The sequence below is a fragment of the Trichechus manatus genome, unplaced genomic scaffold (assembly GCF_000243295.1).
Source record: "Trichechus manatus latirostris isolate Lorelei unplaced genomic scaffold, TriManLat1.0 scaffold00064, whole genome shotgun sequence".
NCBI lineage: Eukaryota > Metazoa > Chordata > Mammalia > Sirenia > Trichechidae > Trichechus > Trichechus manatus.
The window spans coordinates 8965743-8993156 of NW_004444000.1; the positions used below are offsets into that span (position 1 = coordinate 8965743).

Genomic DNA, 27414 nt, shown 5'->3' on the forward strand with positions numbered 1-27414 from the left:
TCCCACCTTTCACTCATTTGGAAAATGTCTTTATGACCACAAAACAAAATCTACACTGTACAGAATACCAGTTATGAAGGACTTAATAACTGCTCGTGGAAGAACCTAGCAAATACCAACAGATTACAGTGATTTATAAATATACTTTATGTACATCATTTTACATATTTGGGTACATACATTTCCACATACATCACCCAATACCTCACAGGAACTCTTGCATGAAGTATTACTCAGATTCTTAGTTAACAGCTGTAGATAAGTTGTCCGGTATGTGGAAAGGCCAGGATTTGAACCCAGGGCCTCTAGCATTATCTCCTTGCTCATTGGTTTACCCAAACTGTCTCTCCTCCTATTAAGGAGACACAGGAGTTAACTCCGTGAAAATCCAGAAGGTTAATCTAGTGATTGTCGGTGAGTGAGTGGTCTCCCTGGAAACTTTTTCTGTTACCGCCTGGAGCTCTGAAGGTAAGTGTAAATTGACCGTGTGCTTAGGAATTTACCAGCTCAGGCAGACTGAAACAATTAGACAGGACGCCAAGTAAGACGGAGTGAGGGAGACAGACAGACCCCAGGCGTGTGAGCTGACACCCCTTGTAAAAGTGTCCCTCCATATCCTTTCTCAATTGGCTGAAACCCTTACTGGCTCAACCACTTCCTCTCAGAAGTGTCCCTTCCCAAGGGAGCCTGGGATTTGTAGTCTCAAAATCAGCCAAGCTTCCATACTCCTTTAGTGAGACTCCCTGGCTGAGAGAGTGCAGTGTCAATTTCAGTAGTTTTTTATTTGATGAAATGCTCAGTGTGCTTACTTTGCAGGCTGGTGGCCAGTTGCAAAACACCAATTCCTTCCTGGATGAGAGTCAAAGCTCTGTATCTGCACCAGGACAGGGTCTCCTAATTCCCAACTCTAGTTCTTTACTGAATCTCCCCTTCTCCTGTTGATGCTAAGCATCATCCTACCCTCCCCGGAAGGAGTGCCACACCAGCTCAGCATTGCTGTTGGGTGACCAGGAACCTCTGGGAGGCAAATCCCTAGTTAGCTGGGGGAGCAGGGCTAGAGTGCAGGGGGTCATGCTCAAGGGTTAATTCCCCAAAGCAGCGACTTTTCAACAGTTTTTACGGTAACATGTTCGTATGATGGTTGTTAAGAAGTAGCTATTAGAGGAAGTAGGGTGTGAATTCAAGTCCATGGGCCACTTACAGAAAATGCTGCATTTTTAAAGATTTATTTCCCCTGTCACCATTGTCATGGCCTGGTCGTGCTTTGGTTTGGGGTCAACAGATGCTTCTTTCTGCCCTGGTGTTCTAGAACATTCTGATCGCATTTGGTCTAAACTAGTGACACCCTGCCTGAAGGCCCACACTTCATGCATTACCCATGGACTAAATAAACACATTCTTTTTTCAGTTGCGTGAGATATTGTTGGTTAAATAAAATAATGATTCATACTAAAAAACAAACAAAAAAACCAACCCATGGCCGTTGAGTCAAATCCAATTCATAGGTACTCTCTAGGGTAGAACTGCCCCATAGGGTTTCCAAGGAGTGGCTGATGGAGTTGAACTGCCAACCTTTCGGTTAACAGTCTAACGCTTTAATCACTGTGCCACCAGGGCTCCAATGATCAATATACATGTTGTTAAATTTCTAATTGCCACTGGCCATTAAAAATGTTTGAAAAAAAAAAAACCCAGCTATTGATAATATAACTTCCTTTGTGTAGGGGTCAACAATATATTTTGACATTTAAAAATAATGACTTCCTTCTCAAAAGGGCTGTTGAGCAGTGTCCTAAAGTGTCGGGAGGAATGGTCTTCTCTGGGGCAGTTCATGGGCTTACCACGCCCCTCTCTGCTTGGTTTCCATTGTTGGTTTGACTGAGTACACTTCATGGCATAGGCACAGAATGGGAGAGTGGGAAAAGTAATGGACTGGCAGCCAGAAGGGCAAACAGTCTGCTTATCTTCTGTGACTAGTCAGCTATATGCTCTTGAGCAAGCTATTGTTCAACTTATTTTTATATCACGTTGACCCCTGACTCATGGCAACCCCATGAACAAGGGAACAAAACACTACCTGGTCCTGTGCCATCCCATGATTGGTTGCAGATCAGACCATTGTGATCCATAGTTGTCACTGGTTGATTTTCACAAGTAGAACCAGGTCTTTCTTCCTAGTCCTCTTGGTCTAGAAGCTCCACTGAAACCTGTTCAGTATCACAGCAACGCGCAAGCCTTCACTGACAGACAGGTGGTGGCTGTGCGTGAGGTGCTCTAAACCTTAGCATTACAGGGGATTAAATGCCAGCCCTCTCCTCCATATAAGATGCTTCTGAGGAGAAAATGGTGTCATGGTTGTGTTAGTGAGTAGACTAATTTAAAAAATGTGAAATAAGTCATGGAGGAGTAAGTCCAGGGGGCAAGATCTGGCTAAAGTTCTAAGACTTTTGTAGAGGTGATGAACTTAACCCAGTGTTTGAATAGGACGTGTAAAGAAACCCTCTTAAAAGGATGAGATCCTGATAGTCTGGTCACGCCATTCTTCTTACAGAAGTCAGAAATGTGTGCCTCCATTTTCCTTAAGGAATACTGTGCAGATTTCAAAATTGATGGGAAAATTGCTTGGCTGAGCTAGATGTTCGCAGAAGCATCCAGCTAGACTATTCTTAAGCACACCTGGCCCTCCTCATCTCTCTTCCCATGCTTGGGACACTAATGGTAAGGTTTTATTTTCTCCTCTCTTGGAAGTCAGTAGAAAACCCATACATGTATGTGTACATACACATTTACTTCATCAAAGACAAACTTTGTTGTTTTGAATGTTGATAGCAATATAAAGAAAACAGGAAGAAAACATTAGAATTTCCATTTCCATTTATTTTTTAAATGAATATTTTATTGTGCTTAAAGTGAAAGTTTACACAGCAAATTAGGTTCCCATTTAACAGTTTCTATACAAATTATTCAGTGATATTGGTTACATTTTTCACAATGTATCATTATTCTCATTTATTCTGTTCTGGTTGTATCATTTCCACAACTCTCTCTGCCCCCTTATCTTCTCATCTTTGCCTTACAGTAATTTTTGACCATTGTTCTCCTATAGATGATTTTTCTTAAAGAAACTCATTTCTCACGGGTGGTATTTTTTATTTGATGAGCCAGTCTGTTATTTAGCTAAAGGCTGACCTCAAGGGATAATCTTGGTTTAAGGTTTAAAGAGTATGTCAGGGTGATAGTCTTGGGGAGTCCTCTAGTCTCAGCCAGTCCAGTAAGTCTGGACTTTTTAAGAATTTGGATTCTGTTCCATGTTTCTCCCCCATTCTGTAAGGATCCATCTATTGTGACCCTCATCAGAAAGGTAGGTAGTGGTAGCCAGGCACCATCTAGTTCTTCTGGTCTCAGGGTAGATGAGGCTGTGGTTCGTGTCAACTATTAATTAGTCCTGTAAACTACTTTCTTCTCTGAGTTGTTAGTTCTTTCTTTCTCTTTTGTTCTAGATGAGTGAGGACTAATAGCTGTATCTTAGATGGCTGCTCACAAGCTTTTAAGAGCCTGGACACTACTCACCACATTGGGATGTAGAACCTACACTTTATGAACTATATTATGTCAACTACCTGAGTTGTCCCACAAGACTATGGTCCCAAGTCTAAAAAACTCAGAAAACCAATCTCGTGAGGTGTTTGGTTATGTCTAGGAAGTATACTTACCTGTGTCCCTATGTGGTTTATTACATACATAGATATACAGGCATTCACATGCATATCTGTATGTATAAATGCCTATAGATACTTCTATCTGTGTACACATATGTGTGCACATATTTATACTCATATATTTATATGCCTATATACAAACTTGTGTAACCATACACATAATTTTTGGTTGTTTTTGCAAAATTATATTTGTCATATCCTTTACTAAAGACATCCTTTTCTCTTGTGCACTTCTTAGTGACATCGTTTACCTTGGTCAAGCTCTGTGCACTTCACCCACATTCAATGCTACCTTTCCCATCACCAAAAATAACATGTGTCTACTATCTCAATATGCTTCCCCCTTTCTCCCCTCCCATCCCTTGTAACCACCAATGAGCATTGGTCTCTGTATATATATCTATTCTTGTCTTCTTATAAAAGTGCTATCATACAATATTTGTTCTTTTGTGATTGACTTATTTCACTTAGCATAATGTTCTCCAGATTCATCCATGTTATGTTTCAAGGACTCATCATTATTCTTTATGGTTGCATAGTATTCCATTGTGTCTATGTACCACATTTTGTTTATCCATTCATCCATCGAGGGACACTTGTTTCCATCTGTTTGCTATTTTGAGTAATGGTGCAATGAACATAGGTGTGCATATATCTGTGTCACTGCTGTTAGATCTCTAGGGTATATACCGAGGAGTGGGATTGCTGGATCATAAGGTATTTCTGTTTTCAGTTGAGGACATGCCATACTGTTTTCCATAGTGGTTGTAGCATTTTACGGTCCCACCAGCAGTAGATGAGGGCTCCAATCTCCCCACAACCTCACCAGCAGTTGTTGTTTTCTGTTTTTATGATCAGTGCCATTTTTGCAGGAGTGGGATGGTATCTCATTGTAGTTATGATTTGCATCTCTCTAATGGCAAATGATAGTATCTTTTCATGTGTTTGTTGGCTGCTTGAATGTTCTCTTTGATGAAGTGTCTGTTCATGTCCTTTGCCCATTTTTTAATTGGATTGTTTGTCTTTTTGTTGTCGAGCTGTTGAAGTGTTCTATAGATTTTAGAGATTAGACCCTTATCAGATCTGTTGTTCCCGAAGATTTTTTTCCCAATCTGTAAGTTCTCTTTTTACTCTTTTGATAAATTCTGTTGATGAGCATAAGTATTTAATTTTTAGGAGGTCCCAGTTATCTAGTTTGTCTTCTATTATTTGCACATTTGTAGCTGTGTTTGATCAATTTATTTGTATATCATTAAAAATTTTTTGTGTTAGTTTATAATATAAATAATATTAGCATGACAGTTTGTGCATATGATTCGTAAATAAATCAACGTGCATATATTGGGAACACGTGCTTAACAACTTTTTCTAATGGTAGGGTGCAAGATAAAAAAAAAAAAAAGGAGACCAATGTTCTGTAACACTTCCCATTTCATTCAGGTAGACAAGTTGTCTAGAAGGTACTCAGTGTTACCCAGAGAAGGTTATAGGGTTATCAAGGCTGTGTGTCTAATTCCTTGCAACATCAAGGACTTTCCAGATCTCATTATCTTTCATTATAATATAGAAGAAATGAAAACAAGCCACCTAACAGAGAAACAATTTGAAGCAAGTTTCTTCCTTGGAAAAGACTGTAAAACTCCACATGGGTTATAAAATCCTGGCCTGCAACCAGAAGGAAGCGGGTAATCTTATTCTCTTTTGGAATATCAGAAGGATAGCCACCTGGGTTCTAGATGCTTGGTGGATGCAACAGAGTGAGGTTTAATGGATAAGGTCCACCCCAGAAGGATCTTTTTATTTTATTTTGGTCCCTGGACACAGATCTCTGCTGGCTTTGGACGCCATCTTATTAACTCTCTCAGGCTGGAGAAAGACTTAAATAACATATTTCTGCAAACATCATCACCACCACCACACCACCAACAACAAAATACATTGACTTTGTACCTTTTTCTGTACTGCAGTGTACATTTGAAAAACTCTTGATGGTGCAAGAGGTAAATAGAAATTTTCCCCTGGGAAAGCCCTTTGATCTAACGGGGTAAATAAGAAAACAGTGTCATCATTTCTGAGAGAAGAAGGCACAATTTATTTAGTCAAATTATTTTACAACATAGTCTTCATTGACAGTTGTCAGCTTAACACTTAATATAGTTAAAAAAGTCAATGATTACCTGAAAAATTATATATACTTTAATGTCTAAAAAATATATTGCATATATGGAGCAGGAAGATCCCTCGTATCCACAAGGGAAAGTTTGGTTTTTTTCCAAGTTGTGATTATTGCAGTCCTGTTATTTACAAACATTTCCAAGCATTACAGATTTAAATGGATTGCTTTTACTTCCTTGTGCACTCCTGTTAAATAACCACACCAGAAGAGTGCTTTTCTTTCTACTAAGTCGGTGACTCATACGTCCTGTTTTCCACAATAGTCACATTATGCTTTTTTAAAACCAGCTATAAAAACGTACAAACAGCCCAAATGTACAGATTGACAAAAGATGTACAAATTACACTTAAAAAAATAACGACGACTGATTTGATAGTAAAATTGTATTTGTGACCGAGGTCAACTCGTTTATTTATTCTTTTTAATTTTTTATTTACTCATTTTTAATACTGTGAGATATAGCAAAATAACTCTGCATAATTTATACAGTAAGTTGCCTTCTGGTTGGTTGACCTTGGACTGATGGTCTGACAAACGCACAGCGCTTGTGAATCTGCTTGTATTTAGAAATCCCTAAGACTCTTCCAAGTTCTGGGACCCACTGTCATTATTTAAAAAAAAAAAAAAATTAGCTATATAATTCTCATTCTCTGTCTTTCAGTAATATCTGTATTTGCATTAAAATTCTGTAGTTTCTATCTTGACTATTTCTAGAGAGAATGGTCAGCCTAGTGCATATTGCCCGTTGAGAAGGAGTTTGCAACGCCCATGGCTTCTTAAACGCACACACACGTTCTTTCTTTTAAATTCCAGTTGAGTTCTCACTGGCCTTACAGCCAATGTTCCAGTTGCCATCCACTGAATCAAGTCCTCCTAAAATAAGATCATAAGCTTCCTGCGTCTGTTTTCACTAAGACTCAAACCAGAACATGACCGGATAAGCCCATGACTCTTTATCATACTGAACCCCACAGGGTCCATGATGAGACCCGTGTGTTGTGAAGAAACTGCTTTGGTCATAAAAATATAAAGAGATTTTACAGTTTCTTTCTTTCCCAGAACCATAGAAAACCATTCCAGTAATCTAAATGTTTAATTCATAAGATGATAAGAGGTTGAGAATCCAAAATGGAGTACTGGCCCACGGAATTATCCATCTCTTTGTTGAACGTAGAGGAAGCAAAAGCTACCAACATTAAAAAAAAATTGTTTTTAAAGGACAAATACAAAGGTTCTATCCAACAAGAAAGAACATCCAGTTTTGTTTTCTCTTCGAGGCCACATATATCCTTCGAGTCCAAAGTATCCTAGGAGTGGGAAGGATAGGGCTTCGGCTAGAAGACCACCGATGATTAAGCTTCTAGTAGTAGCTGCCTAAGTGTGAGGGCACGTGGGTATTAGGGTGGCGGGGGACATTGGGGTTGGGGTAGATTCCACCAGTAGGGGAGGTCCAGTATTGTGACGCCGCTCCAAAGAAGCTGGAGGAAGTGACTGGCATGGAGGAGGGGTGGGGAGGGACAAAGTTCACCTTCTGTTGGTGGGTGTGGTAGGAAGGCATGTAGGGGATATCAGAAGGGTACTTGTACATGGACGACTCAGTCGGATGTGGCTGCAGGGCCTGGGCGATGCCGTGGAAGTCAAATTTGTAGGCATACCTTTTGCCATGCACTTTGGTCATAATGTTTTTGTCATAGTAATATCGGAGGGCCCGGCTCAGCTTGTCGTAATTCATGTTGGGCTTGCTCTTCCGCTCCCCCCAGCGTCTGGCCACCTCATCGGGGTCCGTCATTTTGAACTCCCCGTTGGTGCCCTCCCAGGTGATACAGCTGGCATTGGCACTATCAGAAAGGAGCTCGAGGAGGAATTGCCACAGCTGGATCTGCCCGCTTCCTGCAGGCAGGAAGGTAGACAGGAGAAGACAGGATATCTCAGCCGCGAGAAGTCAGAACCCAGTTCCCCAAACACAGGGATCCTCACACCCCTTCTCAGAGTGTTTCCTGCTAGACTCAACTTATTTGACAACACTTTTACCATTGTTGGTTTGCTTTTCTGCTTGCTCCTGAGATTGATATAATATGGTTAGATCTTAAGATAATTTGTCCCCCCAAAACCAGTTGCTGTCAAGTTGATTCCCACTCTTTGAGACCCCATGTGTGTCAGAATAGAACTGTGCTCCATAGGGTTTTCATTGGATGATTTTTCAGAAGTAGATTTTCATGCCTTTCTTCTGAGGTGCCTGCCTCTGGGTGGACTCCAACCTCCAATTTTTCAGTTGGCATTCAAGCACCTTAACCATGTGCACCACCCAGGGATTCCCAATTTGTCCCAAGGCCTGGTAAAAGTGGAACATGGGAAGGAGGTGCTGGCTTTGCCCTGAACTAGCTGTGTGGTCTTGGGCAAGTCACCCCTTCCTTCTTTTGGCAAGTTTTTTGAATCTTTTCTTCTAGGAAGGCCTGAATCACTCTCTAATTTCTACTTGGTGGTGATGTCCCCCAAAGGTCTTCCTTGGCAGTGTTACAGAGAGCTGCTGGCCAGGTCCTGAGAAGGTTATCAGAGTTACAGGAAGAAGGTATGGGCACTGGTCTCAGGCTGACCCATACCCAGATTGTACCTCAACAGTCTTAGTGCTTGGCTCTCAGCCATAGATTCTACGGAGGAGGACTTGGGCAGAGAGGAAATTTATAGGAGAAGGAGCTGTATGGTGTCTGCCCACCTAGGGACAGACGGACTAAAGAATGGTAGGGGCTAAAGAATGAGCAGGGACTGTAAGGAATTAAAGAATGGCCTGAGAGACCCTGAAAGCACTAAGTTAACTGAGAAAGGAAGGTGTTCATTATTGCAAAGGGCCTACTAGCTCACACTCTCAATGGTCTTGTTTTAGAAGAACCTGAGAGTTATTTTTAATAACACACCCTGAAAGTACATTGTCAAATTTACATTATTGGTAACTTTTCAGGGACGCACCTCTTTCATAAGGCCAGATAACTCTGCAGCACTTTCTAAGGTCATGAACAAAATACTTTTGGAAGATGTATCCACTTGTTCCTCGCATTGGGGAGATAACTGAGAGCTCACTCGAAGTGTTTCCTTTTTCCTTCATCTTTCCCTACTGAAATGTCTACCATGGCCTTTATCACTAACCTAAAACTCAGTGGCAGATATGCAGCGCTAATGTCTGTTCTCCAGAACATCCTCAGCTAAAGGACATCGCTATCTGATAACAAGCCCTGACCTCTCATTTGTACACTACAGAAACATATGCTGAGAGCACGTTTCCAGGAAAGAAGTACATTCTACTCCTTGTCATGTGTCTGGACTTGGAATAAAGGTCTCTGTGACCTCACAAAGCAATGGAACATTCTAGAAAGAAAGTCTTGCAAACCAAGGTGAACTCACCGGGGTTGGCTAGGCGACTGCTGGTCGGGCCCAGGATCTGATATGGATCTAAGGAAACCAAAAGGGAAATTTGTTTCACTGTTTTCAAAAATATAAACACAACAGTATCAATAATAACAAAACCCTAAGGGTTTATACTTTTATTTCAATATCATAGGAAAGCCTGATTTCAGAAAACTTTACTGCTTTCACATGCACATCTCAAAGATCTTGATCACAGTTACGGTCTTCATCCCAATAATTACAGAAACGACGTGGAACAGTAATGGAGTCACTTTTTCATATCAGGTGTCTAAAATTTATAGTTAAAGTTGTCATTACCCAAAACAAACTAATGAAAACATTTGGAAAGGAGCTGGCTAATATTCAATCATACAGAGAATAAACAAAAGGATAGCTTATTCAATGGGTTTAAAGAAGGTCTAATAAAAATTGTTTCTCTGACGTAGCATAAAGAATACAGACTGGAAATAAACAGCCTGGGTTCTAGCCTCAGCTATGTCATCAACTAAATAACTTGTTGGACAATCTCTGGATATCAGTTTTCTCATCTACAAAATGAGTGGGTTGGGCTACTGGATTCCTAAGTTCCCTTCTAGTACACCACCCTGTGATTTCAAGCTTGGAAATGTTCACACTAACCAGAATTTGTATTTTAGCTATAAAATGACTATTCTTAAAATCTCAGTTCACTTAAAACTTATGTGATTATTTAGCCATGAAAAAATCTTTGTAATACTGGTTAAGGTGAGGTTTGTCTTCTTTTATCCAGTTAAGGAAATCATGATAGAGAGCTGGACCCCAACTCGGCATGTAGGCAAATACTTTGTAAAATTTTCCTATAAGAATTTTTTTTAATCAATAGAATTTTTGGTTGGAACCACAAATTAACTTGGAGAGTCCTCAAGGCCATTTAGCCCACTCTTCTTCATGCACACAGTATGATGACCAAATATTTTTGACAGGTGATGTCTAATTTTGTTGTTGTTAGAGAATTTTTAAAACTCTCTAAGTCTGACTTGTCACGTTTCACAGTCAGCAAGTTCTTCCTTAATCTCTCTGAGAATACGTAGGTCAATTTTCTCTTGCTCTGCCTTTTGGTGGAGATGGAGACAATGCTTGTCCTTCCCAAAGAAAATGGCTGGTTCAGAACTGTACCCTCAATTGTATCACATAGAGAAGATAGAGTAGAGCTGGGTCTCGGAGGTCAGCACACAGCTGTCTTCAGATATATGAAGGGTCTTCTATGGAGAGGGAGGAAGACCCCTCCAGAGGGCAAAACTACGAAGTTTGAGTGGAAGTTACAGGGAGGTGGGCTTGGGCTCAGATAGTAGAATCAAGCTTAGCTAGGTAGTGAACTCCCAGTGCTGTAAGTATTCAAGTAGAGGGGAGGAAACCATACGACTGAGATGCTATAGAGAATGTTATAGACCTCTATGTCTCAACGTTCTACCCCAGGTCCATGGCTTTAAAAATCTCTTTGCCTTTAATTGTTAGATGGATCCATCACAAGGTGAAAGGAAGGTTTGGTGATGCATAAAGGTCTTGGACAGGAACTTGGGAGTCTGAGGTTATAGCTCTAGTTCTCTCAAAAACCAGCTTTGTGGCTTTTTAGCAAATTACCTCCCTGGGCCTCAGTTTCTTTATTTTATACTGTGAGGCACTGGAATATTTAATCTCTAAGTTCCTTTCATTTCTGATATTTGGAAACCCTGGTGGCGCAGTGGTTAAGTGCTATGGCTGCTAACCAAAACGTTGGCCGTTTGAATCCACCAGGTGCTCCTTGGAAACTCTATGGGACAGTTCTACTCTGCCCTATAGGGTAGTTCGCAAGTTCTTTATTTTATACATATGGTGAGGTACTGGTATATTTAATCTCTAAGTTCCTTTCATTTCTGATATTTAACTAGTCTCTACCTGATTCCAGTACCTCTTAATTCATAGATTGACTACAGGGCATGATAATATAGAATTTAAATGAAAGGTGATGACAAGCGCAGTATATTGTTTACATCTTCCATCAGTTGATCATTGCCATCAACAGCTGCACAAGAAGCAAAGGAGAGATTGCACATCCCTGGACAGTTACCTGGTTGGGGCCGTTGCTCAGTATTCTTACTCATCGTTTGTGCTCCTCCAAGGGGAGGACCTGTAGAAAGAGGAAGAGAAATATGATGAGTAGGGCCATTTTCCATGAGAGGAGAGAAAAATCTTATCAAATGCCCTCCAGGAGGACAAACTTGCTTTCTCATTCATTCATTCATTTATTTGTTTTATTCATAAATATTTTTCTAGAATCTGCTATGTGCTGGCACTGTTCTAGATGGTGAAGATTCAGCAATGAACAAGCAGCTCCTGGTGGAACTTAATGTTTTAATGGGGAAGACAACAGTAAACAAACAAAAAAAGTAAAGCATATAGTATAGCATGTTTGATGGCACTGGGGCTATGGATTTAGTTTTTAAACAAGAAATCGAGATGTCCTCAACAAGAAGATAACATTTGTGCAAGGATCACCTGCTTCCTGTATTTCCATGTTTTGTGAGTTCCCCTTTATGGTATCTTTCACGTACATTCCTTCTATTCTTATCTCTTCTCTATTTATTTATTAATAATTTATTTTATGTTCTTGTTGCAACAAATACATTAATTCAAGTTTCTACATGTACATTTCAGTGACATTGATCATATTCTTCAAGTTGCACAACCACTCTCACCCTCTTTTTCGGAGTTGTTCTCCCCCCATTAACATAAACTCACTGTCCCCTAAGATTCCTATCTAAGCTTTTGAGTTGCTGTTGTCAGTTTGATCCCACATAGATAGATCTTAAAAAAAACATAATGCTCAAGGCAGACATTCTTTACTAGTTAAGCTACACTATTGTTTGGTTTTAAGAATACTTCAGGGGATATTTTTGGTTTAAGTTTTAAAGATAATCTTAGGGCAATAGTTTTGGGGTCATCCAGCCTCCGTGACTCCAGAAAGTCTGGATTCCATGAGAATTTGAAACTCTTTTCTACATTTTCTCCTTTTTGATCAGGATTCTTCTATAGAATCTTTGGTCAAAATATTCAGTAATGGTAACTGGGCACCATCTAGTTCTTCTGGTCTCATGGCAAAGGAGACTGTTGTTTATGGAGGCAATTACCAACACATTCTGTATCCTACTCCTATTGCTGATTCTCCTTCTTCCTCTTGCTCCAGGTGAATAGAAACCAATTATTGTGCCTTGGATGGACGCTTGAAAACTTTTAAGATCCCAGGCACTATGCAATGAACTAGGAGGTAGAAGAGAAAGCACCAAACACATTATTAGGCCAATTAACTGGGATATCCCATGAACTTAGGTTTATGGTGATAGAAAAATTGCATTGATTATGGGTAGGGTTGCCCAGCCGATTGATGTAATTGCTGTCAATAAGTTGTACATCTGTAAAAAGTTGAATTGGAACAAGTTGTGTGATAGATATATTTACAACAATGACAAAAAAAAAAAAAAGTAGGTGCTGAGGCTGCTTTTGTGTACACCTCATGAGATTTGTTTCCTTGGTTTGGAGGTTTAGGCTCTTCTCTATTTTAGATCTATATTCCTGCTTGCATGGTCTATGGCTTCATCTAACTGATATATCTTCACCACTCCTCTCTCTTCCCACCAACTTATCATATGCTATTTAGCCATTTTAATCTCCCTCAACCATTTCATTCCCTTGGTCAGAAACCTTCAGTGATTCCTCACTGACTGTATAACTCAGGTCTATTTTCACAGTGCCCTTCATGACTCCTTTTGTTCTGACCTTTCCAGACTTCTTTCCTTTCACAATCCTGATTTCTTGGAAGCTGAAGTCCCAGCTCACTTTCAGACATGAGCAAGGCTTTTAGGTCTTTTCCAGGCCCCCACCTCTGCTGGCCATGTCTCCCCTCCCCATCTCCCACAGGCCAAAATCCTGCCTCTCCCAGAGCTAACTCAGATGGTTCCAGGTCCACAAAGCCATCGTGATACCACCCAGAGGAAAACAGTTATTTGTATGAATGACTCCCCTCCCCTGCTTAAGGGACCAGTCCATGTCTGATTCCTCTTTGAACTCTATAGTAGCAAGTGTTGTGTGCAAAGTAGACAAATAATGAGTACATGTTATTGAAAGGGATCTTGGTTATTGCTTACGTAGTAATTTGTAATCTCAGCCTTTTTCTTGAAAGGATTTCCTTCATCACCAATGTATGACCCTGTTTTCCACCCCTGTCCTGAGATAAATGTTTTCCTCCCAAAGACTGGTATGACATGTACTTACTTTTGTTGAGGCCAGAATTCATGTTATTGCCCCATCCTCCTCTCCTGACTGAGTCATAAGAAGGATCTAAAGAAAACAACAAATAGAGGTACGTCAGCATCTCCTGCTGTTCAGAAATGTTGCATGAAAATTACTTCTTTGTTACCATGAGAAATTAAATTCAATTCAGTAATAATTGTTTAAGCATCACTAAATTCCAGAAGTTTACTCTTCTGCTGGGGGTGGGGGTGGAGGTAGTGGAGGGAATTAAAACTGTGAAGTTGAGACGATTTCAGTCTTACTTGGAAGCCAAAGTAATAGGAAGAACCCTGAATTTCAAATTATAGTTAGAGGATTGGTTCAAATACTGGCTGGGATGGGTAATAAAACTTTTCTGAGCCTCTGTTTTCTTTAATATGGAAAGAAAAAATCTAAGTAGTTTATCTAGTTATAGGGTTGTGGTAATGATCAAATAAGAACACGTGTGAAGCAATTTTTTATAAAACTTTCTATAAATATAAACTAATTCAAGGCTAGAGAGAACAAAAAAAAGTCTATAGCTGTGCAGAAAAGCCCTCTAAGCAGCTCTGAGGAGATTGGGAATGTCTGGACATGAGAAAAATGTCTCAAAGCCCAGAACTAAGAGAGCTTCTGGGAGGCTGCCTCCAGCCCTGCATTTCAGCACACTGATGATGGGAGACAGTATCTCGGAGGTGTGAGCACTTTCCAGCTCTCTTAGGTCTCTAATGTGTTTCTGTTGATAATGGAGAGGGTTGGGCATGATGACCACAGAGAAAGGAAAAGGGCTAGAGGCCTGGCAGGTAGAAGAGAAAGCACTAAACACATTATTAGGCCAATTAACTGGGATATCCCATGAACTTAGTTTTATGGTGATAGAAAAATCACATTGATTAAGGGTAGGGTTGCACAAATGTGGTTGAATTAAGACATGAGTGGATGGAGAACTGCTTCCCACTTGGAAGTGAGTGGAGGTGTGCCTCCAGAGTGTCTTGCGGAATTATCCATTGAACTCGAGTATTTGTGACCCCAACTCCTTTCTTGAAAGAATCCACTTGCCTACATACTGTGCTCAGAAATCACTTAACTAGCTGGCTGGAAATGTCCCTCTTTTCCTTTCTCATGGAGTGAGTCCCTCTGAGACACTGAGCAGGGATAGCAGAAGAGCTAAAGGACACAGAATTATGACTTTCAAAGTTTTTCCATGAACAACAAAGAAACCATAAAAACCATCCAAACAAATGGAGCACAAACCTCATCAAACAACAGTCTGACAGGGTGAAACACAAACCATTCCCTTCCACCCCATCCTGAGCCACTCAGACAAATTAGAATGAGAAAGAGGAAGATAGATTGGCTCATCCAACTGCCTCGTTTCTGGCTAAGAAGAACCAAGAGACAAGGACAATTTTCTTGTGGAAAAATCCACGTGTACACGCACATTCCTCATGGCTCTGGAAAAGCCAGTTCAGTTTTTAAATTACAGTCTTTAGCAATTGGCATGAAAAGCAAAACAGAAAGTGAGGGGGATGGGATGCGGAGGAAGAGCAGAGAAGGAGAAAAAGAGAGACCAAGCTCAACTCATGTAATTCCTGTTTTTATTTTTATTTGACTTCCCCACCCCCACCACAGTTCCTCCTGCAAATAGATTCCTCTTCTTACTTAAAAACAAAACAAAGCAAAACCAAACAGAAAAAACCAACTTGTTTACGAGCTTGGGATGAAGGCTTTGATTGGCATTTTCTGGGATTTCTTGCATTGGTCTGCAGAGTGTGTACAGTACTGGTATAAGCAAAAGGAAAGCTGAGACTCTTCAGCGGGTTTTCTTTCTGGGTGGGGTTGATGGTTAAGCCTCCAGTAATTCATTTGGAACTGACTTCTTCAATGTATGGTGTGCTTGGCCTTATAGTGGGTGTGAGGCAATATGAAACAAGTTCTCTGTCCTTGCATTCAAATATGAGAAAATACCTAAGACTGTGAGGAAATGTGGGTCATGTGCTAAAGGAGTGGTGGCGATACGAAGGGCTATTGGAGGTTAAGGAGGGAGAAGTGGGTGTAATTGGGGTTGAAGAGGCCCTCATGGGGCCATGTTACTTGAGTTAGACCTCTCTGGAGAAGAGACACCAAGCACAAGCGGGGTGGTGAGAATGCAGAGGTAATATCTGGGGACAAACCTGGGTGGAGCTGTGGGATGTATAGTGGTAGATGAGAGAGGGTTGGAAGAAAAGCTGGGGCCGTGTTCAGGGCTCTGGGCAGCCTTGATGTCAGCTAAGCAAGCTTTGTGATCTGAGTGCTATCAGCAGTGGGAAACCCAGGGAGGGTTTGAAGGACGCAGGAATACAATTAAAACAGGGTGTGGTGAAGAAAGAACCTCATGGTGGTGTAGGATGGACAGGAGAGCAGATGATTTTAGTAGGAATAGAATAGAAAGTGAAAGTAGAAAGTGACACATTCAAGCAAAAAAAAAAAAAAAAAATCACTAAGTTCCAGGAACTGGTGTGTGTGATCTGAAGTTCTGACTTCTGACTTACTGCCCTGATATAACCTCTGTCTCAAAATTTTCTACTCAGCTTTCTACTCAGTCATTAGTCCACTGAAGTCTTCAATCCTATCTGAAAGCTTTGTCGTGACCATTCAGAAGTACTGTTTTTTAGCTCAAATTACAGCCATGGCTGTAGTTACATTGACTTCCTATCAACTTGTCTTCCTTTTCTTTTATCCTAGCTCCTGGTTCAGAGCAGGCAGGCAAAGTTATGGAATGAATGAATTCCTTCTAGTCATAGTGGGTGACCACTGGATTTTCCTCTAATTCTACATGACCAATCAAAGTTTGAAGGTATTGCCTTGTCAGAGAAGTGGTTGGCAGCTTGATCTTTTCTGGTAGCCTGAGGAGGGATGCACAGCTTTATGAGGTAATGAGGTAAGTCTCCTACAGGCCACCTCAGGGTGAAAGTCTGCCTTAAAGAACGTTAGATGTCCTATGTAACCCTACAGCCCTCAGGCAGGTGAAAAAGGAAGTGACAGAAACAGAGGCCACCCCGCCATCACCCTCACTGTGGTCTCACTGTGAATTTAACAGAGCAACACACAGCAATGGGCAGTACTGTAAGCTAGAGTCTTCAGCGAATGGGGAACACAGCAGGGTGTGGAGCTGGCGCAACAAAGACCAGCGTCTCCCTCTCATTGTCCTTGCATTCACACTATCTGCGTAGGAAATCCTATTACTGGCAGGGAATCCACTGAGGACAGCCTGGGTCCATGTACTCTGGAGTTAAACAATGCACTCTGAGGGCTATGGGGTCTTGGGGACATCTGCCAAGTGTGAGATTTAGATCCAAACCAGTATTTCTGGAGTGATTCCTGCTCCAAAGACAAAGCATGAAGATGGTGAAGTCCAAGGCCAAGAACTAAGGTCTGGCATTCTGCCTTAGAAGAGAACCAGAGCAGCCTTACAGATGAAATGAGATATTCATGAAAATCCCCAGCAGAGTGCTCGGGACACAGCCACAGTAAATGCCAGCAATCAATACTAGTATTTGCATTACTATTATAGGTCCATCAGCTGCTACCCCAGAGGTTGGCAGTTTGAACCCGCTCAGCAGTGCTGTGGAAGAAAGGCCTGGTGAACTGCTTCCACAGACATTACAGCCAAGAAAATCCTATGGAATTGTTCTACTCTGTAACACACGTGGTTGCTATGAGTGGAAAATGGGTTTCTTTTTTTACTTTTTTTGGGTGGTGAAAACTGTTAATGTAGTCAGCTGCTAACCAAAAGGTTGGAAGTTCCTTGGAAGAAAGGCTTGGTGACCTACTTCCAAAAGATCAGCCATTGAAAACCCCACAGAACATAGTTCTACTCTGACACACCTGGGGTTGCCATGAGTTGAGGTTGACTCGATGACATGGTATCATTATTATATGCCTAAGAAATGTTCAGACCCAGAAACATGTTCACCAGCCTACCAAACACACAGTAACTTCCCTTCCCCTTTCCACTATCTCCCTTACTCTGCTCTACTCTTTCTTTTTTCACTCATCACCTAATTTACTCAATAATTAATTCATGTGTGTACCTCCTACCTGAATGTGAGGTCCACAAGGGTAGGCATCTCTGTTCTGCTCTCTGACATATTCAAGCAACTTGCACAGTACCCAGCACAGAGTAAAGCACCCAATAACTATTTGTTAAATGAATGAATGAACGAACTGGTTCAATATTTTCTCTTCTTATTGTTCACTCTATCACAGCTGAAGAGAATTCAGTACTCCTACCGCGACGTACACACTAAACTTCATCTCTAGGTGGTTTAAGTCTGAGGTGATAAGGAATGTAGACTATATACCCTACGTCCCCTCTGAGTATAAGGGACAATAAAATACCTGTTTACTGGACATAAGCTATAAACTTGTCCCCGTGGGAGGGAAAGGACTAGATGCTATGCACTGAAATTGCCTGCATTGCATTTTATATATTTTTTAAAAATATCATTGCTGAAAGGAAGGTTCAATTTTTTTCCTACTAAAAGTCATGCAAGTGAAAACGTAGCAGTATTGTCAGCTCTAGTCCCAGATAAAAACCAAAATCCACTGCTGTCCAGTTGATTCTGACTCATAGTGACCCTATAGGACAGAGCAGAACTGTCCCACAGGGTTTCCAAGGCTGTAATCTTTATGGAAGCAGAGTGCCACATCTTTCTCCCTCAGAGCAGCTGGTGGGTTCGAACCACCAACCTTTTGGTTAGCAGCCAAGCGCTTTAACCACTGCGCCACCAGGGCTCCTTCGTCCCGGATACACACACACACACACACAGAAATATGTCTAAAACAAAAGTAGACAAGCCTGGACCAGGGACTTAATCCAACAACTCACATTTCTGCACAAACAATATCAGTCCCAGAGCCCGACGCCTGGCTGCTTTGAGCTCCTTGGCACCCCAGCGGCCGGTCAGCGGATGCAGGTGCCAAGGAGCCGCCTGAGTGTGTGCAGAGCCAGCCCAGTGTGGTGCCCAGAGTCTGCTTTCTGAAAACTGACTTCTATAAAGACAAGCTTGAGGCAGAGCCAAGGGCACAGTGTGCAAAAACGTGACCATGAGGGACCCGCAGACAGAGCTGGTGATTGCAGGCCTCGTCTGTGGTGGCCGAAGGCTTTATCAGCAGAAAATCACACCCTGCCTCTGCCAAGCTCACTTCTGACTTCAGTGAAGGCTTATGGAGAGCCCAGATGACAAACCTCATTGAGATTCTTTTCAGAGAGGTCACCATAAGGAGCTCATCTAGCATTAATGGTTTTGGGCAGTCTGAAATCGACTTTTGCCAAAGCAAAGAGATCTGAGCCCTGTTCTGGTGAATTTGGACATTGCCAACCATTGTGGGTAACCTGGCCTCTCTAGGACGGCCTTAACAGTGTCTCCATTATGTGATGCTCAGGGTGCCTGGATGGGACACTAAATGGCCCCTTAGATTCCAGGAGAGGCTCCCGGGGTGGAGAAATATGAGTATGAAGATTTTTTGTTTTTTGAAAAGTCCCTCTCGGTAGGGAAAAGCTTTTTCTGGACATGACCCCATAGACATCACAGTGTTAGCTAAGTTTCTGTGTCAATCTTTTAAAATCGTCCTCCTTCTGGCCAAGCATCTCAAGACCTCTCTTTCTGTCTGATGCCTCAGGATGGCAGTCTGAAGGCCCAAGTGTATCCACCCACACACGGCCCTCCACTCTGTGGTGACCTCACCCAGAGGCCGAGATGCAGGGACACCAGCACACAACAGCTTCTCTCTCTCCCTCCTGGATGACACAAGGCCTCGCTCCCAATGACTTTGTGAAAAAAAGATGAATTTTCCCTGAAACTTCTTGTCAAATTTCTGGTTGCTGCTGAAAAGGTTGGCAACACCTAGCCCTGTTTATCCTTGGAAAGCCCAGCTTCTGAATGCAGGCCTTTCAGCCGAGGACTGGGCAAGGCTGCTCATGCTCAGAGCAGGGAACTGGGCCAGATCCAGACCCCCTTTCCTGAAAGAGGGAGGGTGCCAAAGGAGGAGAGCTCAAATAAAGGGGGGCCCTGAGACTTCCCAAGAAAGAACCCAGCCCACTAGGAGGAAGAGCTGTGGAGGCAACAATGAGCTTTGTTGTTGGGCCATCAGACAGGTTCTAACGTGACCGGTAGAGGACTGGAGCTAATGGTCCTTTAAGCAGCTTTCTCCCTCTGAAGTCCTGTGATTCCAACAGGCCAGTCTTAGAGAAGGACAGGTACTGCTGGCCACCAAGCCAATAGGCTGCTCTCCTCTGGGTTTTCCTTCCCTCTGCCTTTCATGCTGTGCCCCACCAGCAAAAGCCCGCTCTACTCCATGGACCTTCCAACCCATAGCTCATGACCATGACCTTCTTGTGGATTACTGTTTCTGCTTTAACCTCTGCCCTCAGCTTTGCCAGTGACCACAGCAATACTGATTCCTTCTCGTCTGACCTACTGTCTCAACTCTACCCAGGCCCTGGTCTACTGGCCGGGTCTTCCACTTCAAAGATGGTGCAATGGTGACTAGAACTGGAGAATTAAAATTGATGCAGAGCTTAGGATGCCATCAGGAAGGCATCCTTTCTCTCTGCTGGGCCTTGGGGTTACTTGTGGTTACCACATGGCGTTTAGAATCAGTTACACCTGCCTTCAAATCCCAGCTCCCCTTTCACTCTGCTAAGTGAGCTGGGCCGAGTCACTCTACCTTTTTGATCCTCAGGTTCTGCGTTTCTAAAAAGGACCAATAACAAATGCTTCATAGGGTTGCTATGAGGATTAAATAAGCATTCGATAGGAGTCCCTGGGTGGCACAAATGGTTAAGTGCTCAACTATTAACTGAAAGATTGGTGGTTGGAGTCAACCCAGAGGCACCTGGGAAGAAGGGCCTGGTGATCTACTTCTGAAAAATCAGTCATTGAAAACCCTATGGAGTTTAGTTCTACTCTGACACACATGGGGTCACCATGAGTGGGAGTTGACTTAAAGGCAACTGATAAATGGTAATTTAAAAATATACACAATATATGTATAGTCTCTTCAATCTTGCTTGCACCTCTAAAATGTTTACCTTGGTGAAATGAGGTTAAAAAAGTGCATCAAGGAAGGCCTGGAAAAGGAAGAGTAGCCTCAGCTGAGCAGCCTGAGGACCATAAAAGAGAAAAGAGAGCTCCATTCCTTTGCCTCTAGGTCAGTGCTTTCCAAATTTGAATAGAGTATGGTTCTCTTTTTCAAAGATAAATGAATTATCCTGGACCCGGGTTTGAGAAACACGGCCCTGGAAGATAGTGAGGGATGGTGGTTCTGGGCTGTCTGATGGTATATTGTTGTCATTAGCTGCTGGGGAGTCAGCCTCTGACTCATGGAGAGTCCACACACAACGTAATGAAATGCCGCCCAATCCTGTGCCATCCTCATGATCGGTTGTGGATCAAACTATTGTGATCCACAGGGTTTTCATTGACTGATTTTCAGAAGTAGATCATCAGGCTTCCCTTCTTAGTCCATCTTAGTCTGGAAACTCCACTAAAACCCGTTCAGCTTCATAGCCACATGCAAGCCTCCATGAGTGATGGCTGCACACAAGGAGAACTGGCTAGGAATTGGACCCTGGTCTTCCGCATGGAAGGCGAGAATTCTACCACTGAACCACCATTGCCCCTGCTGGTGTATTGGCTTAGGTATTATCCAGCACTATTTGATGGTGTCCCCTCTGCCCTCCCCCATCTGGTATGTCCCTTCCCAGCCGGGTCCTGGAGATCAGAACTGGGTCATCACCTCATTTCAACCCCTTCTATAGGGCAGCTCAGCTTTTGCTTCGGTGGCATCTTATGTCCCAAAGAGCAAACAGGAGCCTGGAGGCCACTGAGATCGTGGTAGGAGGGAGATATCCAGGGAAGTCTTTCCTCAGACTTGGAACTCACAGGGAAAAAAAAAAAAAAAACAACATCCTGGATCAGATTTCCTGAGCTCAAGGATCCTGTCCTGGAATCCAAACAGCCCTTCAGCCTCAGCCCCAGCCCTGCTGCGTAGCATAATGAAGGCACTGTTTAAGGTATTATACATGCAAGGGGAAAAGAGGACATATGAGAAAATGTTTGAAAAAATGGATGGGGGTTAAGTATGAAACGTTTGGAAAGGTAAGTGGCACACTCTCAGGACACAGCCTGGCCACAGTCATGCAAAGCTCCTTGATGAGCACGGGGCTCTGTCATTTGTCATTTTCTTTGTCTCATGAGCTCTGTGTATGTGTCTAAATGGCCTTTTATTTCAATAAGGCCTCAAAGTGGGATTTGGGGGCAGCCTTTTGGGTGGCACAAATGGTTAAGCACTTGAGGTTGGTGGTTTGCACCCACCCAGAGGCGCCTTGGAAGGAAGGCCTAGCCATCCACAGATGAAAGTTCACAGCCTTGAAAACCCTATGGAGAGCAGTTCTACTCAGCAGATACGGGGTCACCACGAGTCAGAATTGACAGGCAACTAACAAAAAACAACATTATGTGGAAAAGCAATTCATAGGGACTAGATTAATTGGATGTTTGCTAAAACTCCCCTCGACTACGGACTGTGTAGATGCAACTAAATTTGCATACTTTTAAAGTTAAGTCTGCCTCAGGCTTAAGAGGATTCCAGGTAGGAAAAAGAGAATGTATTGGTTCACTTAGGTAACAGGGCTTAAGGACGAATGAGGGGTGGTCTATGCTTACACCCCTCTGCTCTGCCAAGAACTCTGATTGGACCACTGACCCAGACCCTTCACTGCCTGGTGGGCCACAGCGAGGTTCTCTCACCTTCTTTGGCATTAGGGGATGTGATCTTGGCATCTGCTTAACAATTCCCTTTTTGCATCTTTTTCTTCCAAAGTTCTGGAGGTCAAGAATCACTGGTGAAGGTGTCATGTTTATTGCCCTTATCTCGATCAACCTTCTAGTATACTTTTTGTGAACTTACTTTCCGTGCTAGCTGGTAATCTTTTGGAAGAGAGGGACTATATCTCAATCACCCTTGTTTAGCTTATTGGACTTAATTGATACCTATATCCCACAACACATTCCTTCATTCAATAACATTTTATTGAATACCTACTATTGTGCCAGGCATTATTCTATGTGCTGAGAATACAAGAATGACTAGAGAAAAATCCTTGCTTTATCTAAGGAGCTTACATTCAAAACAGATCGTAAACTATATTGTATATTGGAAGATGGTGAGTGCTATGAGAAAAATAAAACGCAGGAAGGGAAGTAGGCGGTGCTGGGATGGGAAAGGTCTCATCAAGAATGTATAATTTGACTAGAGACTTGACCTGTCCAATGTTTTGAAAATTGAGCTCTATATAGCACCAAAATTTTCTTATGTAAAGCGATTGGATGGCCCTAGATTGATGGCCCTACGTTGACTTCAGTGTCCTCTGGAAAGTCAGCTCCTTTTCATTGCTTTTTTAATTTGGTGAGAATTGCTCTATGGTGGAGAAAAGCAGAAGTAGCTAAAAACTTGACAGCATCTCTGATGTTTGGGTGAGAGACAGTGAAAGCAGGGATGAGTCCAGTCTAGTAAAGATTTCACAACTTTTGCATATTTAGATTCAGGGTAATTGCCCAATCTGTGGTCTTAGACTCACACTGATTTATAATTGTCATCCAAATCAAGAAATCTAAAATCCCAACACTTCCTGTGACTTGCCTTTTGACCTGTGTCTGAAGTGGTTTGCAAGAAAGGGCAATTCTCTGGGCTTGGTGGGGGAAGGTGGACAGGGTTGTTCATACTGAAGGACACTCAATCTTTTGTGGCCTTGTGGATGAGGACTGAATGCTCCAGTGCCCGAGTCCTGCGTCCACACATCACACAGAATCACAGTAGTTAAGAGAAGAAGAACCATCAATTCCGGGTAGGTGGAATGTGGTCTCCCTTATTATATCACATAGAATCAGAGGCTCCTTTTCAGGCTGGAAGGGACCTCAGACATTATCTAAACCAGACATGCAAATTAGCAAAGGCCTGGAGGCCCAACGCCTGAGAGAAAGCATATGTGGCCATGTAAGAATTTTAATAGTAATTGAAAATATGACTCATAGCATACAAACTGACTTTCTTTAAAACTCCCCTAGGATATTGGGCAGGACCGATCATTATTTTTCAGGCAGGCCAAAGATGTTTAAGCTCAACAATTTTTCAAAATTATACCAAAGAGTGATTTTCATCTTTTTGGAAGAGTAGTACCTAAATCTTATCAGGCATAGGGCTGTTTGTGCTGTATTATTACAGGCTCTTAGAGATTTTAACGGGAAGAAATTACATAATTTGTCTTTAATCCATTCCAAGCAGGGATGCAGCTCATTGCAAGAGGAGGAACTCTGGACTGGGGGTCAGAGCCCTTCTGTGTTTACCTCCCATCTCTGCCACAGTTACCACCTGTGTGAACATAGGCAAGTGATATAACCTCTTTGAGCTTTGGGTAACCTATCTGTAAAAGGGGGATGCTTGGAGAAAGTGATTACAGCTTAATTGGAGAGTTCAGAAAATGAAATGGTGCATTTAATCCTACAGGGTTCTTTTGAGAATGGTGTTGTTATTGCTAGTTGCCACAGAGTCATCTAGACTCATGGTGACCTCGTTCACAATAGAACGAAATGTTGCCCCGTCCTGTGACATTCTCATGATTTTGGTTGCAAACTGGACCATTGTGACCCACAGAGTTCTCATTGGCTGACTTTTGGAAGTAGATCATCAGGCCGTTCCTCCTAGTTTCTCTTTGTCTAGAAACTCTGCCAAAACCTGTTCAACATCATAGTAACATGCAAACCACCACTGACAGGCAGGTGGTGGCTGCACATGAGGTGCATTGGCTGGGCATTGAACCTGGGTCTCCCGCACGGAATGCAATAACTTAAGTGAGAAATTAAACAACAACAACAACAAATCCATTGCTGTTGAGTTGATTCCAACTCATAACAACCCTACAACCCTATAGGACAGAGTAGATCTGCCCCATAGGTTTTCCAAGGCTGTAATCTTCACAGATGTACACTGTCACATCTTTCTCCCATAGAACAGCTGGTTGGTTCAAACTGCCGACCCTTCAGTTAGCAGTTGAGTGCTCAACCACTGTGTCACCAGGGCTCCTTAAGTAAGATAAGACATGTGAAAATGCTTCATACACTCCAAAGTGTCCTTTGTTGCTGCTATTCTTTTCCAGAGTTTAATTCAAGGCAGATAAGTTAATCTTTCCTGTGTCATCCAAAGCTAATTTCTTCTGATTCTTTAGTGGAGCGGAAGGACTCAGTAAATACTTAATTAAATTGACAAAAACGAAATTTTCTTCCCCCCAAGGAATCCATCAACTGCCAGTGGTACTTACTGAATATCTTTAGGGCTGGAAAAAGGGATACGGGGCAAAACTCACAATTAAAGACCACAAGGAAATCTGTAATTAGCTCCATAAATAGCTCGTGAGTGCGGTAGGCTTCGGAGAAGAGATTGTAGTCTTTAGGAGTAAGGCAAAAACATTGAGGAGGGTTGGACTTGAACTGGGTTTGGACGGTGCGTTGGATTTTGATAGGTAAAACAGCAGTCCCATTTAATTTTGCCACTTTCTCTTCAGACAATGCCTGACACAAGAATTCGAATGTCATCAAAGAGTCATGCTAATTTTTTTTCTTGATCCTCACTTGTGGGAGGCGACAGATCCCTGAGATTCGACGGGAAAAGCATATCAGGGTCCTGGCTTGAGTTTCTAGCCTTAGCATTTCTTCCTCAAAGGCTTCATCTTCCCCCACAGTAACACATCATGAGAAATAAGCTCTTAATTATCTCAGAGAGGGGCTTCTCTGAAGAGAGGAAGTTGTTACATCTACAAAAAGAACTCGGGAAAGGTTGTTGTTTCTATTAAAATAACAAATCATGCTAAACCCTGGCTTTTCACTAGATGTCCCATACCCCTACACTTGTGTCTAGCACAAGAAAAGCTTTTGTCTCTCAACAGATACATACATACATACATACATAGAGATAGAAAAAGAGATGGAGGTATAGAATTTAGTTTACAAACCTGGGACTAAACAAGCTTCTTTTAAAACTTTCCAGCAGCCACTGTACCCCGTCCAAACAACCTCTCTGGGGTGGAGTTTCTAAATCAGTGTATTTTGCAAAACAAATGCAGTAAAAATATTCTGTGTTGAGGTGGGCACTAGTGGGTCATTTGGAACACTTGTGCACCTACCGTTTTTTACAAAGGACTTTGGGACTCCACTCCTCAAAAAAGCCAACGAGTGTCACCTAGAGTTTTTATTACAATCTACAGCCACACGGCCAGGGAAACGAACTACATCTAAACACTGGTTTCACTCTGAGTCTTGACTTTGCCATCTGGAGTAGGATGTTATGTTCAAGCCAGAGTGAAACTTGGTAGAGACGGTAGGCCTGAAATAGAAATAGTGCGGAGTCTGGAGATGAACTAGAAATTCAAAGCCCAAGCGGCCCACTCAGGAAGTGTGATATGGAACTGGGAAGTTAGCCGAACTGCACTGGAGCCCACCTCGCCGAGTTCTCCCAGTCATGGGGCCCCTCGCTGGCAGTCGGGGGAGGAGTAGCTGTCTGACTAAGAGCCCAACTGGAAGGGTGCCCTTGAGGCGAAGTTGCCCCCAGCTTTCTCCATCCTCCCTTGGAGGTTTATTTAAAGTCATTTTCCCTATTAAAATGCCAACGGGTCCAGCAGGGCTCATGCATTCATTATTATATCCTTAATGTGACAGAGCAAAGTGATGCCTACCAGTCCTTTATTTCCCCATGGAGCTCCTAAGAGCAGGATAGATAAGCATAAAGACAAAAGACACAGCCAAGAGGTCAGGAAGGCCCACGTTCTAAGCAGCCAGGGAATTGAACCAGGTGGCGGTGTGCCATCAGGCCCAGGGATGAGGAAAGGCGAGCACTATGGTGGCAGAAAGGCTGCCTATGGAGTGCAGTGTGAGGACACATTTCTTCCCCATTGAGTATCTGCATGAGGCACTGGCTCACAATGGTGGGGTGGGTGAGGGAAGAACATTTCGGAAGCAATACCAAAACCAAACCAAACCAAACCCATTGCCGTCGAGTGGATTCTGGCACATAGCAACCCTATAGGACATAGTAGAACTGCCCCATAGGGTTTCCAAGGCTGGAAATCTTTACGGAAGCAGACAGCCACATCTTTCTCCTGCGGGGCAGCTGGTGGGTTCCAACCACCAACCTTTCGGTCAGCAGTCAGAGCACTTAACCATGGTGCCACTAGGGCTCCTTTCAGAAGCAATGGAATGAGCTTGTTCTAAAAACACAAATGCTGAGCTACAACTCCTTCAGCATACGTGAATTGAGAAGGGGAGTGGGGTGGGATAGCTGGTTTGTCCTGGCAAAACCAGCTGCGGTCAAGTTGATTCTGACTCATGGCGACCCCACATGTGTCAGAGTAGAACTGTGTTCCACAGGTTTTTCAGTGGCTGATTTTTGGGGAAGTAGATTGTCAGGCCTTTCTTTAGAGGTGCTGCTGCGTGTACTCGAACCGCCAACCTTTCAGTTAGCAGCTGAGTGCGTTAACCATTTGCATCACCTGGGGGCTCTTGGCAAATGTCTTTAAAATGCTTCCCAGGTGATTCTGATCTGCTGTTTTGTCTTTTCCTTGAAAACTGTGGGTCCATGAAGCTTACAGGGTCACTATGAGTCGGAATCGACTGGATGGCAATGATTTGGTTTTTGGTTTTATGAAGCTCATGGAGACCTGGTGGTGCAGTGGTTAAGAGATTGGCTGCTAACCAAAAGGTCAGCAGTTCAAATCCACCAGCTGCTCCTTGGAAACCCTAT

General features: G+C 42.6%; 1 protein-coding gene across 3 annotated transcripts in view; it reads right to left on the bottom strand.

Moving 5' to 3' along the window:
- Positions 1-5798: 5798 nt before the first annotated feature.
- Positions 5799-27414, bottom strand: part of FLI1 (Fli-1 proto-oncogene, ETS transcription factor) — a 141829-nt gene continuing 120213 nt past the window's right edge. For 2 of the 3 annotated variants that reach the window (XM_023734065.1, XM_023734066.1), the window contains 4 exons: positions 13582-13647; positions 11381-11440; positions 9292-9339; positions 6492-7785 (listed from right to left, as the gene is read on the bottom strand). In XM_023734065.1, coding sequence (XP_023589833.1) covers positions 7256-7785; positions 9292-9339; positions 11381-11440; positions 13582-13647 — 704 coding nt within the window. In that variant the 3' untranslated portion in view covers positions 6492-7255. Of the gene's footprint in view, positions 7786-9291; positions 9340-11380; positions 11441-13581; positions 13648-27414 lie in introns of all 3 variants that reach the window. The other variant, XM_004379333.2, reaches the window with a different exon arrangement.